Consider the following 19493-nt stretch of genomic DNA (forward strand, 5'->3'; position numbering starts at 1 on the left):
GCAGTAGCCAGCAGGTATAGGCCCAAAAAATTAGTTTTTCACAAGAAATATGCTATGCAAATCTTCATGATGAACTGGTTCTAGGTAGGGGTGAAAGTTGGTCGGTCTGGACCGGAGAAACCGACCGGACCGGTCCCTGAAATAGAGGACCAAGACTTTTCAGTCCGGTCCAGGTCCAGGGGTTTCCCACCTCGGACCGGATCAACCGAATTTAAAAAATTTATATATATTATTTATATAACAACTATATAATTAATTATGTAATTTTCATCTAACCTATCACCATTAAAAATATAAAATTTTAAATATGTTATTAACAAATTAATATTCTATCAATTAACTAATGTATAATATCAATTAACTAATTATATAGTAATTATATAAGTTAAGAATGTGATTTTCATATAATTTATTATCATTGACTATATAAAATAATTTTTTATTGAGTTAGTTACATAATCCACATTAATAATTCACTTAATTTTAATTTAGTATTTTAAATAATTTTTTTATTAATTTATTTAAAAAAAGAAGAAAAATAAATAAAAATAATAATTGGGCCGGACTGACCGGACCAATAGCTACCGGTCCGGTCCGGTCCCTAGGGATGTTTGGTCCGGTCTGGTTTGGGGAAAATGTGGATCGAAAATCTCGGTCCATCACCCCTCGGACCGGACCGATTTACACCCCTAGTTCTAGGCATTAGATGGGCTATGTTTCATGGGCCTCTGCTATTCTTTTCAGTATTGGGCTGATTAATTACAATTTATTTTAAAGTTAGTGCACTCCGATGATGAGGTGTCTTTCCAATTGCTCCTTTGAACTCATCTATAGAGGAGTTTAGAGGTGCCTCATTGGAGATCAATGCGATGGATGAAGATACAGTTTGTCTCCTTGGCATCAACATTTTTTTTTTAGATAAGTAAAAATATTATATATATCAATAGGAGTAACTAAGTACGCTGGACGTATACAAGAAAACACCTAGCCCATACTAGAGAGCTTGTAATGATTCAAAAAGCCCGTGAAAAACTACCAAAAATACACCAAGCTCGAATTGGAATAGAACACACATCTCCAACCCCAACCCCAACCCCTTGTTTCCTGTAAGACTAATACTCCACCCGAAACTTCCTCTATGAGAATGTCATCATAATGCCCTCCCTTTAGTCTTCTCTCGACTTGAGCTACCACCCTTAGCGTCGTAGTTAATTGCCCAAGAAAGAGATCTTTAACTTCTTGCTTTTCTTAAAACTTGATTTGGCTTCAAGCAAGTGGCTCGCCTAAATCGCAGTGAGTAGTGCTTTAAATTGGCCTTCACATCCTCCATGTGAAAGCCCCACGATATGCTGAATCTCGTTAACCTTATGTAGAACTCAATCCGATAGTGAATCCGTTATATTGTTTATTGGGGGAAGATAAACCAAGGAAACAACATTATCCCCAGACACAGTACCCAATTACACTCCCGACTCTAAACATGCCTCCTCACAAGGCACCAATGACAAACCCATAATTTCCTCTCCGCCATATCTTGCATTCAAATCCCGAATCTCTTCAACAGCTATATGGTTGTTGTCCATTGTTGTTGTCACCATTAAAGGTTCCCCCCCTCCTTTGACGAGGACATTGCTTGTATGTACTCCACCCCCTAACGATCCTTTATGTGCCACTTTTTCAGACCCTACCGCTCCCTCAGGAGGCACAAAATAGGTAGGGGAAGCACTACCTTATGTTACCCCATTTTCATCTTCTAAAAAAGGCTCGTCTGTTTTTTCCAAAGTACTTAAGACCTTGGAAGGACCCCCATCTTCAACTGAAAGTGAACTCTGGAAAAAAGTATCAACCCCATTTGCAATTGGTGACTGAGAGTAGTTAGGCGACAAGCTACCAATGTCCTAAGTGACACCGGCGTGAACAGTGATGCTAGCGTCCAATGACCCTATCTATGACGGTGTCGAAACGCCCTTTGCCGGTACACTTGAGGCCTTCAAACGCATAGGATCTACCCTCGCCTCCCTCGTCTGTTTTCAACCCACCACCCAAACCCATGATTAGGTTTAGCCCCTTATCCACTTTAATCATGAGATCTCTCACATACTCTATAACTCCTGTCAATTGAGCTTTGACAGCCCACAAGACTCCCTCCACTTCTCCCATTGTCACCTGACAGCCTTTGTCTCCTACAAGTGTCTTACTCTTTTCTTTCGCTGCGGAGCTATTCTCGGCTGGACTACCCGCTAGTGACCTCAACACCGAAGCGTACGAGGCACCTTTGACCGAGGAAGACCTTCCCACTGTCTTTCCATCAACAAACTCCTCTCCGTATGCATGCTTCAGAATAACGGCTTTGGACCAGTAACGCTTCGAATGGACTGCAGAAAACCTTTCCATCCAATGCAATTTGCGCCTTCCAGAATCACCAACAAACCTTTCCTCCTTCATTTCCGAAATTCTGAGAGTTTGCCCCTTGTGTTAATATGATGTTGAATGATAAGAACTCTATTACCCATCCTTAGCTCCTTGAAGAATCATTCATGACAGTTGAGTTCTAAACAATCCTTTAACGACACATGAACTTAACCATCATTTTACAATGTTTAGAGATGCAAAAACTATCTCCTCCCTCTTTCGTAAAAACGAAAGTTTTTAATTCCACCTTCAACCACCTCTCACCTTCCATCTGAGACAAATCCACGCCGCGCGTTGTCATTGTCTGATCCCAAATCACAAGATCATCTCCCAGGATCATCTCGCTTCTTCATCTCAAGGAAAAACATGTTATACGAAAAAAAAAGTAGATCAGAATAGGTACTACACCAGTTCTACGCCGACGAAAATAAAATGCAAATCAAAATTCCGGTCGCTAGGGGGGGACTGATGTTGGAGGGCCCTCAATGGAGTCGTCGGAGCCCGTCGGTCTTGTCTATGGTGGTGGCGGAGGCGGAGGCGGAGGCGGAGGCACAGGTTCGACAGTTGATGTCACCTCCAAGAAAGACAGAGAGAGAAGCTTGCGAAAGTCCAGGTCGCCGAAGGGAGGACCTATGCCGGACAGCCCTCAGCGAAGTCACCGGGGCCCGTCGGCCTTGTCTAATGATGGTGGTGAGGTGTCACTCACCGGTCTAGGGTGGGTGAAGGGTTGCGGCGGGTTTGGGTGCCTTAGGGTTTTCTCTCTCCGTAGGCTGACTCCTCAAGCAAGTAGCATTTATTGAAGAGTATTTCTACTTGCAAGCCGGTGTAGATAACACACCCCCTTCACCACTGCTATGTCAGAATTTGATTTGCAAGAAATTTGGTTTTTAAACTTTTTGTGCAAATCAAGTTTTGCAATTTATATCAATAAAATTACTCTTATAAAAAAAAAAAAAAATCAAGTTTTGCAATTTCAGCTTTGTGGAGTGTTCTCCACACTGGCTTGTAAATAGAGTTTTTCTTTATGGAAAGCTATTGAATGCCTGCTTGGTTGAAGTAGTGCACTATTTCTTATTGACTTCAAACCGCTCATAAATGTGGCTTCTGACAGAGTTACAGACCTTTTAGAAAGCTGCCTGAAGTGGTATCTACCTACTAACAACCTTTGGGAACTAAGCTTGAATCTACACCATGTTTTCCTTAAGCTCATTTGATATACCATGAAGGTATTGGGAATTTCTTCAATTATTTGTAGTTGAACACTTGAGGGTGCTATGATCCTCTGATGCATGACATTGTAGCTTCTTTCTTGAGGTGAAGATAGTTTTCAGCTAAGGAACAAAAAAGACCAAGAAAATCTTTTTTATTCGCCGGGGTGGGGGTGGGGTTTAACATGGCAGCCCCACTTCCTAACAATTTTTTTATGAGTGAAGTTGCCACTCCAGACCAATGAGTTTCCCGTCATTGGGAATCACATCTCTCTTGCCTTGATGATCTCTCTTCCCACTCCATATGTACATGGTCCCCTCAAATTGATGATACTTTTGTGAGGATGGTATTCCCTATAAATGAAGGGAAATTAGAGGAAACTCTTGATTGAAATGCTTGTTATTTTTTATCATCCATCTTTCTCTTTCCTCTTAATATTGTTTTAAAAAATCTAAGTTATTTTTCCTTTATCTTCGATTGTATCCTTTTCTCTTTCTTAACATTCTTTTTGGAACCAATACATTTCAATTCATCATATGTTATTCTATTTCTTGTTGTACAAATTGCATAGGTTCTGAATTGAAGAGAGAGGAAAGTGAACAACTTGTCATACAGCTTATAGTGCATCGTATATTGGTAAGAACTCTGACTTCTTTTCTTCCCCGACTTTGTTAAAAAATGCTTGTTCTCAATAACTTACCTTGGTGGCCCGCTAAGAAAAAGTGAGAAATTTGCATAAACTTTGTTCGTTAATTGCATTTTCTGTTGTGAAGTTTGATAATGGCTAATTTGAAATTTATTCCGCTGAAAACAAATTTTTTAACATGATAACCAAGTTTATTATGCTGCATTCCATTATGTTCATACAGTGCATAACTCAGAAATAGATTCAATGTAAGATAGGGATTTTACATTTTTCTGATATAATTCATTATACAATAGCTTTTGAAGCAGGAGTAATTAACCAATTGCAACATGGGTGTCACTTGACAAAACTTTATTCCTCCTACCAAATTCATCAGTTTGCCAACATGGAAAGAGAAATTTCTAAAATGAATTTTCATAGTACTTATCTGTCAACAAAATGTCATCTACATGGTCAAAATAAAATGACACACTTTTAGCTCTGCAACTTTTAATTATTTAGCATAAATGATATGGATTTGCACTATTAACTGAAAGCTACCTCCATTGGGCGAAAGAAGCACGAACAGACATTTGCAAGCCCAAATAGTTTTTGATGAGTAATGTTCGAGAATGGATATGTTCTTTTTTGTTTTTAGAAGACCTAGGTTCATGAGCTTTAGGGTTGATCTGGTTAACTTGGCAATGATGTCTCTACTTCACAAGCTTCCCCTCAGGCCTGAGTTTCCGTGTATTTAATATTAGAATAATTTTGTTGCAGGCCATAAGCCTAGTGGTTTGCCTGCAGCTTGGCTCTTTTTGCCCGAGTCACCCTCCTTGTTCTTTTGAGAACCCAAAAGGGTATGACCCACAGTGAAGTGACTGGTTAAGCATTCTACATTTTTTTTTAATATAAGTAATAAAACTTCATTAACATGTAAAAGACACATCCAGGTACACAAGTTTTATACAAGAGACTCATTCAACAATGCTGGGCTGTTATTTCCAATTATCTACATAAAAAAGATCTGTATTGTGATAAAATCTGTCTTTTAGAACTTTATATGAGTTGACCCATTAAGCCTTTTCTATTTGCGCAACTCTGCATTTTTTCTTAGTCAGTATGTTGTGTGAGACCAATCTCTTCTTCCTGCAGAAAGAAGAATTTCAGCATACAGCTTATGCCACTAATGCTTACGTAACAGTTGGGCCATTTGCCAACCAAGTATTACAGGGTAAGGGTGCTACTCTCTTAGAGAACATGCTAGCTTATAAGCACTTAAAGTTATTAGAATTGCTTGTCATATTGGATGTTATTGCAGATGTAAGAAACCTAAGGAAGTGCTAGCTAACCGCGTCTGCACTTGTTCCCAAAAGGGACTAGCTAAGGTTATAGTTCAACTTGGAATCATTATAAAGGCAAAAAACTTCTCCCTCCCTAGGAATATGAGAGTCCATTCATCAATCTCTTATTCATTGTCTTCCATTAAGATGTGGGATGTTATCATCTCCCCTATTAAAAAATCCCAACTTCTCGCCATATTATTCAGTTGTGGCACAACTCAAGTCTCAAACTTCTGATTGTGTTTGGCTTTGAGCCTTTGAGACCATTTGGAATGACTCAATTAAGCACTAGCCATGTTTGTGCTTATACTTTTTTTTTTTTTTTGATAAGTTGTTTGTGCTTATACCCCAAAAGGATTGATTAAGTTTACAATTGGAGTTCCTTTAAATTATTATAGAAGCCAAGAACTTCTCCTTCACATGCGATATAGGATTCTGTTCACAAGCTCTTATTTACCATTCTCCCATAGATGTGGGTGTCAGATCCACTCGTATTCTTTATTATTACAAGATTTAATTGCAGAAGGTAGGTGAAAGTTCAACAAGATGTATTCTTTTCAACTGCAAGTACTGACTTTATAAAACCTGAGTTTTTAGCCAATTCTGGGTTATTAGTATCTGTTTTCGATGTGTTTCCCCTGTGCTACACACTCTCTCTCTCTGAAGTCAGCTGGACTTACCTTCACTAGTCATGATGTTCGATGAAAAAGGTCGCTATCTAATAACTTAAATCATAGAGCTTCAGATTGAGACGTTTATTGTTCTTAACTTGATTATTTCTCCATATGAGACACATGTAGCCAGCATACAGATGAAAATATAATAATTACCAATGTTAGACAGGTTTGCTACCTGCCTCAGCTGATTATGTTCATATTCCCTAAATGAAACGCTTATTTATCTAACTGTTTCTTCCTAGAATCCTTCTAGTAGTGTGGTGCATTATTAACTTACTTTCCCCTATCCATCTACCAACAACTCATCCAATGGTCTTTAAAAAAATTTTATAATAAAAGTTTTTTATACCCACGCGTCAGGAATTTTTTGTTCTCCAGATATGCTATAATGGAAATTGTTTTTACCTTTTTCACATTGCACGTAGGAAGGAAAAGTGTGCATCTTGAAATTTCTAGCAGAGAGAAGAATATGGCTGGTCTGAAATCAGCCAAACACAGCCCGTCATCTTCTATTTTGGAGTTTAAGCTTGATGAGCTGCGAAAAGAATTGTCTTCAATCCAGGGGGGAATATTCCCCCATTCTATCTTGTCTACTCAACAAATTGGCATGATAAGTTCCCAGAAGCCAAATTCAATGAAACAGGCAGGTTTTATCGTCACTATTCCACTAGTTTTGAGTAGCAATCCACATTGTGTTTCAATAATGTATTCCTTTGTACTTGTCAAAAAAATAATGTATTACTTTGCCAAGGTTTTAGCATGTGCATCGAATTTAGTTATCTTGAAGCAAGGAAAACAACAAGAACATGTTCTTTTACTGACCGTGTAAAGTGAAGAAAAAGGGGGAGGGGTAGAGAGAGAGAGTAGGGGTGGGGGTGGAGGGGAATGTAAATATTTAGGTATTAGAAAAACCAAGAAAATGCTATTTTCCCCTTTTGTTGTTCGGATTTGATGCCCGCCCTTGAATGTATGGTGATGGTGATATGAATAAAAGGTGGAAAGTAAGGTTTGGGTAATAGTTGTGAATCCAAGTTTTTAAAGAGAATTATTCGAACCAGTATGAACCTGTAGCAATTATGAATTCTAGAGCTTAGCTACTCAACCGTTCATTCCTATGCTACTATTGCTCATCATTTCTAAACAGCCCAATTAGTAACCCATTAACCTGAATATGGTCATAACATCAAAAATTTTCTTGCAGTTGGAGAAAATCATCGGAAAATTGAAGACAGAGAAGTATGGAAGTAGAATTCTTGAACAAGTTGAGAAGTACTCCAATTCTGTGCAGACTAATGAGGTAAAGGAGGAGCAGGGAAGTCAAAATAGAGCTAACAAACGGCTGAAAACCAAAAAGGCTCTTGTTCTTATTGAAAGCAGCGATGATGAAGCGTGAGTGGATCCGTAAATCTAAGGGGATTTTTGTCATTTGCCTCGTTCCTTCACCCAGCATTCTGGAGAGAGACGGTTGTTTACACAACTGTATGTTTACAACTTATATTCTTGTACCTTTCTTGAATATTTAGTTGAAAAAAGAAACACTATTATTTATTCATTTTTACATCAAAATGAAGGACAATTAGAGCATTAGCCAAAACATGGAAACATTTTGGCTATGGTAAAGGGTTGCAGCCAACAACTTTTTCAACCGGTGAAGGATGAGAGCTAAGAGGCCTGGCCTGGCCTTGCCTTGCCTTGCCTTGCAATCATTCTGATAACCATGAAAGCTGGTTAATAAGCAAGGAGGGAACAATCAATCACTCTCGGCTAACGATATCAATTCAAATTCCAAAGCCTGCTAAAATAAGCAAGAAAATTTTGATATTCAAACTATAACAGCATATCGATTGGTTTATGTCCTTCCTGGTCTTTATCGGTTGCAGCATCTGGCTTTCTTATGTTCAATGACCAGATTAGGGAGGGAAAAAGGAAAAAAAATAGAATGTGTGGTGTCTTGTCTCGTTGGTCGTGCAGCTCATTGAAGGAATGGCGTAGGATTCCTCTCTCCCAACGGCAACAGGTGTGTTATGGAGTCAAGACGAGGGTATTGTAGTGGACTGTTTTGGTATTATCGATGAAGATCTCCACTTTCTTTTCCTTTGTGTCCTCGATTGCGGAAATCAAGAATATAGTTTGACTGGATTAAGTGGTTTGAATTGAAGGCGGGGCACCAAAATCATCGCCTGATTGGTTTTTTTTTTTTGGGGGGGGGGGGGGTCATATATTAAAGATATGATCCCAAGGGATTATGAGAATGCAATATAATGTGCTGTCATTTTATTTTATCATATTGTGTTAATGTGTTATTGTCCATTGATTTCCGAATTTATTATTTTGGAAAATAAGGCTTAGATGTCCAAGATAAAAGGTACGAGAGGAAGAATCAACGAGGAATCCATAACATAAAATCGGAGTAATATGTGAGTGTAGTATGTATAACATAGCTTTTATTCTTGAGATTTTGTAAAGAGTGCTAACTTGAAAGTGAGAGGAATTAGGAATTTAGGATCCCTTGAAAATTATTTTCCAAATTGTCTACTAATTGGGAAAGAGTTTGGGCGAGGGAATGGATCCTCTAGGATTTGGCTCAAGTGATAAAAGGCTTTGGGTTTGGGGGTATGCTTCTCCATATCAAAGTTCAAATTCTCTTGACTGCAAATAATTTTTAGGGACTCTCGGACTGGAGAATTCGCTTTGAATTATCAAAGATGTATTTGTAGAAAACTCATTGTTGAGAATTTATGCATTCTCAAGATTAATCTAATCCTGACCACCCTGTACCAATAAAAAAATGAGTTTGTTCGCTAGGATGGACCCACCGATTTGGTATAGGTGCATGAGATCACTTGTGCTAGGCACACCCCTCTCATACAAACTTATATCTCCTTCAATTTTTTTATCCAGATTATGGGTACATGAGAAAGTGAGATTTGTCACCTCTCACAAACTTTAGACCTAATTGTAAACAATTGGAATAGGAATTTATTGCAAGTAAAAATTGATTTTTAAATTTATAAGATTATCTTATAAAAGAGTAATCGAATGATTAGTTTGTTGTTTGCGAATTGTATAGAAAATATCATCTAATCAGAGCCAAGTATGGTGGCGGAGGAAACTTTCATGTTCCCAAAAAACAAAAACAAAAAAAAAGCCTTTTTGCCTCATTGACCGAACCAGTTCTTGAATTGTCGGCCCAAATTAGGCTCCTTCCTGTTGGTCGAAAAAGAAAAATACTAGTCGCTCTCAATTTCTCAGTCTCCGTGCATCTGCCCGACGAGACCATGAGATTCTCTCTGCAATCAAAATCCTCTTCTAAACCTAAACCCATCAAACCCTCACAAAACAACTTCGACGACTCCAAAGACAACAGCAACGATCGCGAAGATGCGAAGCGATTGCAATACATCACCCAATTCGACGCTTCCGAAACCCTAACCCGCAAAAAGGAATCCACGAATCACGTAATCGCCCCCATCCCCAACGAATGGAGGCCCCCCAAGCGGATGAAGAACCTCGAACTTCCGATCACCTCCCAATCCGACGGCTCCGGCGCCCTCTCCTTCGAGCTCGATTCCGGGATTTCCTCCGTCGACGCCCACGATTCCAAAATCTCTTACGGCCTCAATCTCCGCCAAAAGTCTGATTCCAACGACGACGACGACGATCGTTCACAGTCTGCTCCTGTTCCGGTGGAAACCATGTTGCTCCAGAAGCTGAAGAACGACCTCGAGAGGCTCCCAGAGCATCGGGGCATGGAGGAGTTCGACGATGTTCCCGTGGAGGGCTTCGGCGCCGCCTTGCTCGCGGGGTACGGGTGGTACGAAGGGAGAGGGATTGGGAAGAACCCCAAAGGGGATGTGAAAGTGGTTCAGTACGAGAAGAGGACGGACAAGCAGGGCCTGGGGTTTCTGAGCTCCGATGAGAAAGAGAAAGGGGAATCTAAAGGGAAAAATGGCGATAGAGAACGGAGGTCTTCCAACGTTGGCAATGACAGTCGGAGTTCGAAAGAAGAGGATCGCGAACGTTTCAGGAAATCTAAAGAAGAAGAACCAAGGTTTAGAGAACAAAGTAAGGATTCGAAAAGGAAGAAGAATCAACCAGTATCGTGGCTAAAGAGTCACATTCGGGTCAGGATAATCAGCAAGGAACTCAAAGGAGGAAGATTGTATTTGAAGAAGGGGGAGGTTGTGGATGTGGTTGGACCCACCACGTGTGATATCTCCATGGATGAGAGTAGGGAGCTAATTCAAGGGGTTTCACAAGACCTTCTTGAGACTGCCCTGCCCCGCCGTGGGGGACCCGTGCTTGTTCTGTTTGGTAAGCATGAGGGTGCGTACGGGAATCTTGTCAAGAAGGATTCGGAAGAAGAAACTGGTTTGGTTCAGGATGCCAATAACCATGAGTTGCTCCATGTGCGGCTCGAACAAATTGCCGAGTTCATCGGGGATCCCAGCTGCCTTGGATATTGATAGTTGTTGATTCTCTTGCTGACACTCCATTGTATCCGCAGGTATTTCCAACTATCTCAATTTCTTGGACTTTGTTATCTATTAGCTCTCTGTACTCCGAATGCTATATGGAATCTGGGTGTATCCATGTTTTGTTCATTGAGTTCCTATTTTTTCTGGTCTGATGTGTTCGTCTGGATATGCCAAGTAAACTTTTAGCTTTATTTATATAACTTTTGTCAACTCATTACTCTATATTTTTGAAATTCTAAAGAGATGTTTGATATGGTTATATAGAAAGCTAAACTTGACTCTGAAATAGAAAGGTATATTCTAGAATTAGAAGTACGTCCTTCTGTCTTAAATTTATGAAAGTAAAACTGTGCTTTGCTTGTTGAACTGTCACGCTTTCACTAATTTACTTGGGTTTCAAAAAATTGATAATTCAAAGCAGAGTTCTCTTATTCCCATCAATGTTCACATGATAATGAAAACTTCCGTCTTTTTTAATTGTATGGAAAAGCAACAGCCAGTCACACTCGATTAATCATTGGTTAGATGTTCATAAATTAGATGGCATGATAACAAGGATGTTTTTCCTTCGTTGAAACTAGAAAAATCATCCAAGTCCTTTTCTTTGCTGGTAATGACTAGTAGGGATGAAAACCAACCGGTCGGTTCGGTTTTGGCCTAAGACCGAAACCAACCGACTGGATTTTTTTAGCTCTCCAAAACTGACCGAAACGGCCAACCAAGAGGGGGAAAACTGGCCAGATCGGTTTTGGTTGGTTTTCGGCTGGTTCGTTGGTTTAGAGAGTCGGTTTTGAGAAATTGAAGGCATGAACTCATAGTCACAGTGCCGCCGCAAACACGAACTCACAGTCACGGTGCAAACACGAACTCAATCATAGCAATCAAATATAGGATAGAAGAACTTCAAATATAGGATATATTGCTAAGTTTCATAATATTGGTTTCGATTTGCAGTCGACCAGCTGTACAAATATAGGATAGAAGAACTACGAACTCACAGTGTCGATTCACCGGTTTTAGTTCAAACCAGAACTGAATCGATTGACGTCGGTTTCCATCTATTTGTACCATTGGCCGACCGGTTCTCTACCAGTTTGGGCCAGTTGCTGTTCACCCCTAATGACTAGGATGAGATTGAACTATGTCTTACATGAACATCTTGATTAGCCAATATCATGTATATGTAAAACTAAGCAAATCAAATAAATTATACATTAGCTTCACACAACTAAGTCATAGATTTTTTTTTATTTTTTATAAGAGGTAAATTTCATTGATACGAATGAAATAGACATAGCCCGTGTACATAAGAAGTATACAAAAGAACACCTAAATACATTCTAGGAACGATAAATTAAGGACAGAAAGTCATGAGCACTGTTCCCATTAAGTACAATAGCAGAAAACCAAAGCAATAGAGGTTGTATAAAAAAATTCTGAAGCTCTGCCATTGTGCGCACCCTATCTTCAAAGCAACGCTCATTCCGTTCCGCCCAAATACACCACATAACACACAACGGAATCATCTTCCACACTGCCGCCGCTTGATGACAGCCTTGAATCTCCGTCCAACCAGCCAGTAAATCAACCACCCTTAGAGGTAGTACCCAAGCGATGTCAAATCTTCTAAAGATCTCATCCCACAACACTCTTGTCACCTCACAATGCAATAATAAGTGATCCACCGATTCTACTTGCTTTTTACACAAGTAGCACCAATCCATCACAATGAGTCCACTCTTCCTCAAGTTGTCCGTGGTCAAAATCTTCCCAAAAGCAATAGTCCAAACGAAGAAAGCTACTTTAGAAGGCACATGAGATCTCCAAATATTCTTCCAAGGGAATGGAGCATTACCTTGTGATACCAAAATTTTGTAATACTCCCGAATTGCAATCTTTTTGCTGCCTTTGGACCTCCACTGCATCCTATCCCCTCTGCCGTATTGTTTCCCGTAGAGTATATCAACCTGGAAAATTCTGAAACAGTGTGCAGTTCCCAATCATGAATATCCCTATTAAATAGAGCATTCCACTGGTGGGAACCAGGAGAAGATATCCTCAGATCCGCCACAGAGGCATCCCTGTTAGCTGCAAGACGAAAGAGATAAGGGAACACCCTATCAAGCGCGCAATCTCCACACCAAGTATCTTGCCAAAACTCGATTATGGTGCCCTCTCCAGCCACAAAACAGATGTGGTTTTCTAAACTCTTTCATCCCCCCCTCACTTCGTTGGAGCACCAATCCCACCATTTCCTTCCACCGTGAATCCCTTTCCATAACCATTTCCCCAATAAAGCTTTATTGAAAATCCTCAGGCTATTTGACCATGTAAACTCCCCCCCAACAAGGGGAAGGTCCATGAGGTCTAAATCAAATATGAACTCAGATAACTCCTCCATGGCCGAGGAGTCCCGATAGCGACCCGATCGCTCTCTAGAAAAGCGGGTAATATTGAAATCCTCACCCATGCACTACGGCACATCCCATAAATAGTATAGTCCTGCCTGCTCCTACCAAAGTCTTCTCCTATCTCTGTCCATGTTTGGCCCATAGGTGCCTACAAAAGCCTACTCCCACCCATCTTCAACAGTTTTAAATAAGCTAGCGACTGAGAAATTCCCAATACACTTATCAACCGCCTCCACCACTCTTGTCCCACATCAGAAGAACGCCACTTGAAGCTCCCATAGAAGCCAAATAAGACCAGCCCATAAAAGGGCACCCCCACAAACTACAAATGATTATTCTATCGATAACACTCAACTTGGTTTCTTGGAAACACAAAACATCAACCTTCCACGTTCGCAACAAAGATTTTATGTGAAGGCGCTTGTTATGATCATTAAGCCTCTGCACATTCCAAGAAAAGATCTTAGGTTTCATTAACAAAAAGAGCACCCCTCCATTTCAGTCTATCTCTTCCTCCACTCCCCTCCTTCGCTGCATAATTAATGGTACATTTGAGCCTTTTGAGTTCTCTATCTCTCTTGGTGGCTGACTTCAAACGAGTATCTTCAATAGCTATAAGGAGGGCTCTAAACTCCTCTTCGAAGCCAACACAAGAAATCCCAAGAACAGTTTGTAACTCCTCAACCTTCTTAAACACCCACTCTGATATACACCTCTCTGAGTTTAGGCTGGGAGATATTGTACACTCCATGACAGGGGATCAATTGCAAGTTAGAGTCATCCAACCCCCCCCCCCCCCCAAGCTACCTCCTCCATTCTCGAGTGGGTAGATAAATTTGGGCTATGACTAGGTGCCAGGATCAAACCAAGATTGTCGCCCTTCTCCATGTAACTGCCCTGAGGGCCCTCTCCACAATCCAATGAGTTTTCCAATGCAACAATACCAATAAGAGAGGCAGAGGCCTCTGTCGGCTCAATCTGTGGATAATGCCCCTGTGATGATAAGTTTTCCGACGCAAGACTACCACCCAAAGAGTCAGAAACCTCATGTGACTCAATCTGTGAACACCCCCTCTGCGATAGCAGCACTTCATCCACTGCTTCATCCAAGCTCACCACCCCCTTAATGACAGAATTGTTGCTAGCACTTTTAATGGTGAGGTAGCACCAGTCGAGGCACCATCAACCTCTGTCGACCTCGTCTGTGTTGATCCCGACACCTCGGCAACAGGCGGGACAATATTGGTGCTAGATGCACCCTTCTCTCCTGAGAAAACCCCGTGGGTGCTCGCCAGCGGTAACGAAACGCCCGTTGGTGGCTCCGCCACCCTCGAGAAAGACCCCTGGCTGGTCACTGGCTATAGTGGCTGATCCCCTTGTGCCAATGGGCCTGCTGCATCACACCCCTTCCTCCTCCTCCACATGGGGCCTGCGTGTGGGTTAGGGCCTTGCTAGGCCATGGGCTGGGTCTCGACGCCTAGGCTCAGACCCATTAGTTCCTTCCCTTTAAAATTATGCTGAGGCCCAATCACTTTTTGCTGAAGCCCATTAGCCTTCCAAGAAGCAAACCTCCCATACGTCTGGCCCATTCCAAGACCACAACTAACACTTTCTTTTCCTCAACGCAGTGTATTCGCCAATCTATTTTAAGTTGCATTTCTCCCATCTGTCTCTTCATCTCATACAAAACAGACTGCCCCTGCCATCTTCCACCACACTCTGGGCGTATACGGAAACGGCACCACTGCATGACTTTTGCAGACCTACATCTCTTGGGCAGGCCAATACATCAGAGCTACCTCCCCCTTTGACACCTTCACGTCTGGGTTGTTGGAGTGCCTCCCTATACGACTGAGGCTGGTGGTGCTGCTGTGGAACCGTCGTCCCTGGATGTGAGCTACTATCATCTTCTCTTCCAGCTTCCCTCAACACCTCCGCCAGTTTCCACCATCCCCTACCATCACTATCTTTTGGTATAAAAATGAAGCTCCGACGGCCACCTCCAGTATACTCCACCAGTGCCATGTAGCACCCTCAAGCGTTAGAACATTGCTGTGCAATATAGCCCCTGGCTCCATCCCGATGAGCAGAATAAAATTCTCCTTGCTCCCAAACTAAATGCAATCCTCCAGCACTTTAGAGAACCATCGTGCTGAGGCTGTCCCCAAGCTTAACTCTTTCACAACTTTCCATCCTCTTTCGATTATGCACACGTATCTGCCATCCCTTGATATCTCAAACATCTTAGATTCAATCCCAACAATCTTGGAATAACCCATGTCACCCTAAACTCAAACACAACTCACTCCGTAACAAACACCAGATAAAATTACATCATCAGAGTTGGGTGTACGGAAAAAGCACTTGTACGGAGAGATTAACTAGAGTTAAAAAAAAATATATAGATCAATGTCACCATTAGGTTTAGGCCAAAAAGAAGAAGAAGAAAAGATTTCCCTTTGGATTCTCCTGACTGAAACCTATAGAAAATGGTTGGTTTCTGATGTGGGTCAAGGGTCGGATCAATAACAAAATGAATATCCAACAAGGTTCGGATCAGTTGCCAAGTTCTGGGGGTTTCTCTTGCCGCCATCCTCACAATCTCACTTCCATACAAATTGCCTTTGCCCCCCCCTTACGTTCCAAATCTGCCACGGGCCCGCTATCATGATATAAATGGAGTCCCTACTTCATGGTCATGGTCCCAAACTCCCTCACGGTCCCCTCAAATTATAGATCGGTTTCGCCGTAGTCCAGCACTCCATTTGTAAACAAAATCTAGGGTTTGCATTCCTCAAGTTTGATATTCCTGAATATATGTATTTTTAGAAATGTATCAGAATTTCAATTCACACCCAAGATATATATATATATATATATATATATATATTGCTTATAGAAAAATTATATTTTTAAATTTGAGCCCACGATTGGGATGACTGTTAAGGTGAATGAAAATATGCTGGTTAGAGATTGAAACTGAAAAATATAGTTCTTCGTTCTAGTCCATCAACATTGTGAAAGAATATGAAGCAGCAGTGAAAATTCTTGTGGTATTAGACTGAGAAACCGAAAAATATATTAATAAAATTATAAAAAGAAAAGAAAAAGAAAAAGGAATTGGCAGTTTTTTAGAGTGTTGCTGTAAATAACAGAGTTTAAATAAGGAACTGAACGTTTAAACTCAGGTCGTATTCAAGAAAAGTGACGGGAATCCGGTGGAATCCTGCGACCTAAACCATGCCAAGGCATAAGAAAACGATTTGGCTGTCCCAAAATATTGAATAGAGAGAGGGCATTTTGGTCGGAATGTGGTGTAAAGCGACAGCAAAGGATTAAAGTGTTCGAACTTCGACGACACAAAGGATCCCCAAACTATGTCAGAATTGTCGTCAGCCTTTTGTGAAAGGTTGTTGATGGTGCATGGTGTTCAATAGCTGAGTTTACTTGGATGAATGTGGCCCAATGAGCCCCGTTAGGCATTAACCTAATGTGTTGTAGATAAAGCATTCCTCCTATGTATATAAAAGAAATATATAGAATGAAATATGTTAGATACCATGAAAAGAGTGCAGCAAGAGTTGAGGGAAAGAACATAAAAAGAGATGGATGTATTTAAGATTATTTTGAGTCACTGTACACTTCACTTGAGAAAGGATAGGAAATATTATTTGAGAAAAGCTTGAGGCCGGATGGGTGGGAAAGAATTATTCACACCGGCCAATAACAAAACACCACGTATGCATTTCAAAATGAGGAACTCTGCACCCGCATGCACTCGATGCCCTCTCCTTTTTCTCCCTCTCCCTCCCCCATCTGCGATCGTCATTTTGAAGCCAACCCTCTCATTTTTCTCCCTCTTGAGCCCCTATTCACACCGGCCAATAACAAAACGCCATGTAGGCATTCCAAGATGAGGAATTCTGCACTCGCATGCACTCGATGCCCTCTCCTTTTTCTCCATCTCCCTCCCCCATCTTCGATCGTCATTTTGAAGCCAGCCCTCTCATTTTTCTCCCTCTCGAGCCCCTATCTTCGTTTATAGATTTGTGAATGAGGGGTCCTTTCGATGCTTTCACCATCCAATTCTTGGTCCGAAAAAAATGAAAAAAGTGAGGCTCAAAATAGAAAAGAACTTTGAAGATTTTCAACCTCAGCCATCGACACATTGAATCTTCTTGAGGTTCTCTGTCGCTTTTGGTCAATACCATCACAGCTTTTACATATCTTTCTAGCTTTCAAGAATTTCATGCGAACAAAGTGTTTTGAAAAAAAATAGGCATGCAAGTTCCATGACCACAGACCAAACAGAAGGCGATGTTTTGGGGCTTTCACACCGATCTGAAACAGACCAAGCAGACCAAACAGAAGACCAAATTGACCTAAAGAGAAGATTGTCAAGAATGAAGGAAATCGCACAAAGAAGCCCCAAACATAAATTTTTTTACCTTTGAAACCAGTTCGTCAGCGTCTAGTGTTGCTAAAACCAATGTAGATGGGGGCTCAGGAGGGAGAGAAAGGAGAGGGTTGGCTTCGAAATGACAATCGCAGATGGGGGAGGGAGAGGGCAAGAAAGAAGGAGAGGGCGTCGAGTGCATATGGGTGCAGAGTTCCTCATCTTGGAATGCCTACATGGCATTTTGTTTTTGGCCGGTGTGAATAATTCTTTCACACCCATCCGGCCTCAAGCTTTTCTCATATTATTTATAGAAATAAATATGGCAACACGACTAAACCTTTCTTGCTTATGGTTTACATAGAATCCATGGTAATTTGTTGTTCTCTTAAAACGACCTCGAATAGAATAATACCCTCCTAGTAATAATATTCAAATCAAATCGGGCGGTATCCGGAGCAAAGCTTCACAACCACTTCCTCATTCTACTTTTAATCACAATATGATGAGTGGTATAATTCATCAGTCTTTCTTTTAAGTTTTTCTTTTAAAATACAAAATATAATCCAAAAGTGTCGCCACATTTTACACAGTAGAATAGGATTGGTTTGTAGCATATAATTCATGTCAAAGTATCAAAATCACCTAGATGGCTATGGAGGGAAGTAAGCATCCAGGAGGAAATTCTCGTTGAGTAAATATGGAGTATGCATTCGAGCATTTTCGTTTCCTTGAACAACTACGAGAGTCGTTTAAATGTATATTTTAAAATGATAAAATTTAAGATAAAAAGTCGCATACCTTTTTCTTTGAATACATCACGATATCTTATTCACTTTGAAGGCTATATATTGTCTTGTTATGTACAGCTAAGCTTCAGAAAGTATAGACGGTCCGCATGGATGACTAGGGTATGTGTGCGAAATCTAATGTCTTCCAGAAGTGGGGGGAAAAAGTCTTGCTTGGTAGGAACGGTAGCTACCGAATTGAGGGAAAAACGTCTTCAGGGAGTTGCTTATAAATGTTGAATCAGTATGACAGCCATGAAATTCTAAATTGGTGGTATGTATATATATATATATATATATATATATATATATATATTTATATGCATACGGGTGTTGAATTGAGAATTTGGGTAGGTTAAAGATAGTTGAAAAGCTCTACTTTTTTTGTTCTTTTTTTATATTTAATAAATATGAAGAACCAGTGAAAACACACACACACTCTCTCTCTCTCTCTCTCTCTCTCTCTCTCTCTCTCTCTCCACATAACATATAATTGAACTTATCTTAAGAGCTGGACTAGCAATTTACAACATTTCATCTGAACCACTTTTATTATGTTTTAAGAAAAACTGCAAAATGAATCGAGTATAAACTCTTGACACATGAAGTAGAGAAAGTGCAATGCAAAAATAATTCATGGTAACTTCCTTTAAGATAGTACATTACAATCCACAGTCACACTTCAATTAAAAACAAAAATCAATACCAGCTTTAAACAACAATACCAGTATAAACTCGTGGACTGAAGTGTTTAGTCGGGTGGAGTTTTTAATTGTAATGCCTACAACAATGGTTGAGCTACTGGCTAGTTGGACTCACCCGAGAGGTGCTCCACAAATTAAGGAGGTGTGGAAGATGATCCCGATCTGCATCATGTGGTGCATTTGGCAAGAATGTAATGATCGGATTTTCGAAAACAAAGAGTGGTCACCTAAGGAACTTCGAGCATTATTTTTCCGTACTTGATTTCGCTTTAGATTTTAATGACCTGAATTTTCAAAATTTTCTTGTTTTCTCAACCTCGATCTAGATAGGTCTTGTCTCTTATATATCATCTTGCGTACTTGGGTTATGCCTATCCTTATTAATACTATCGTTTACTTATAAAAGTGAAAAAAAAAAAAAAAAATCATGGTAACTTCCATTAAGATAGT

General features: G+C 40.5%; 2 protein-coding genes across 8 annotated transcripts in view; both read left to right on the forward strand.

Moving 5' to 3' along the window:
- LOC109003363 (ATP-dependent DNA helicase Q-like 2) overlaps nt 1–8458 on the forward strand; it is a 37850-nt gene extending 29392 nt beyond the window's left edge. For 2 of the 6 annotated variants that reach the window (XM_035687290.1, XM_035687291.1), the window contains exons 17-20: nt 4193–4257; nt 5402–5480; nt 6692–6909; nt 7468–8458. In XM_035687290.1, coding sequence (XP_035543183.1) covers nt 4193–4257; nt 5402–5480; nt 6692–6909; nt 7468–7659 — 554 coding nt within the window. In that variant the 3' untranslated portion in view covers nt 7660–8458. Of the gene's footprint in view, nt 1–4192; nt 4258–5026; nt 5107–5401; nt 5481–6691; nt 6910–7467 lie in introns of those variants that run through there. The other 4 variants (XR_004800828.1, XM_035687294.1, XM_035687293.1 and 1 more) reach the window with 4 other exon arrangements.
- An 867-nt stretch (nt 8459–9325) lies between these two features.
- On the forward strand, nt 9326–18602 carry LOC109001086 (protein MOS2). Of its 2 annotated transcripts, none has more exons than XM_018978217.2 (2): nt 9326–10773; nt 18421–18602. In XM_018978217.2, the coding sequence occupies exon 1, from the start codon at nt 9545–9547 to the stop codon at nt 10730–10732; it is 1188 nt and encodes a 395-aa protein (XP_018833762.1). In that variant the 5' UTR covers nt 9326–9544; the 3' UTR covers nt 10733–10773; nt 18421–18602. The 2 variants fall into 2 exon arrangements, with proteins under 2 accessions (XP_018833762.1, XP_018833763.1); XM_018978218.2 differs by lacking the exon at nt 18421–18602 and adding an exon at nt 16344–16788.
- Nucleotides 18603–19493: the final 891 nt, after the last annotated feature.

Source organism: Juglans regia, chromosome 2 (genome assembly GCF_001411555.2).
Source record: "Juglans regia cultivar Chandler chromosome 2, Walnut 2.0, whole genome shotgun sequence".
Lineage (NCBI taxonomy): Eukaryota > Viridiplantae > Streptophyta > Magnoliopsida > Fagales > Juglandaceae > Juglans > Juglans regia.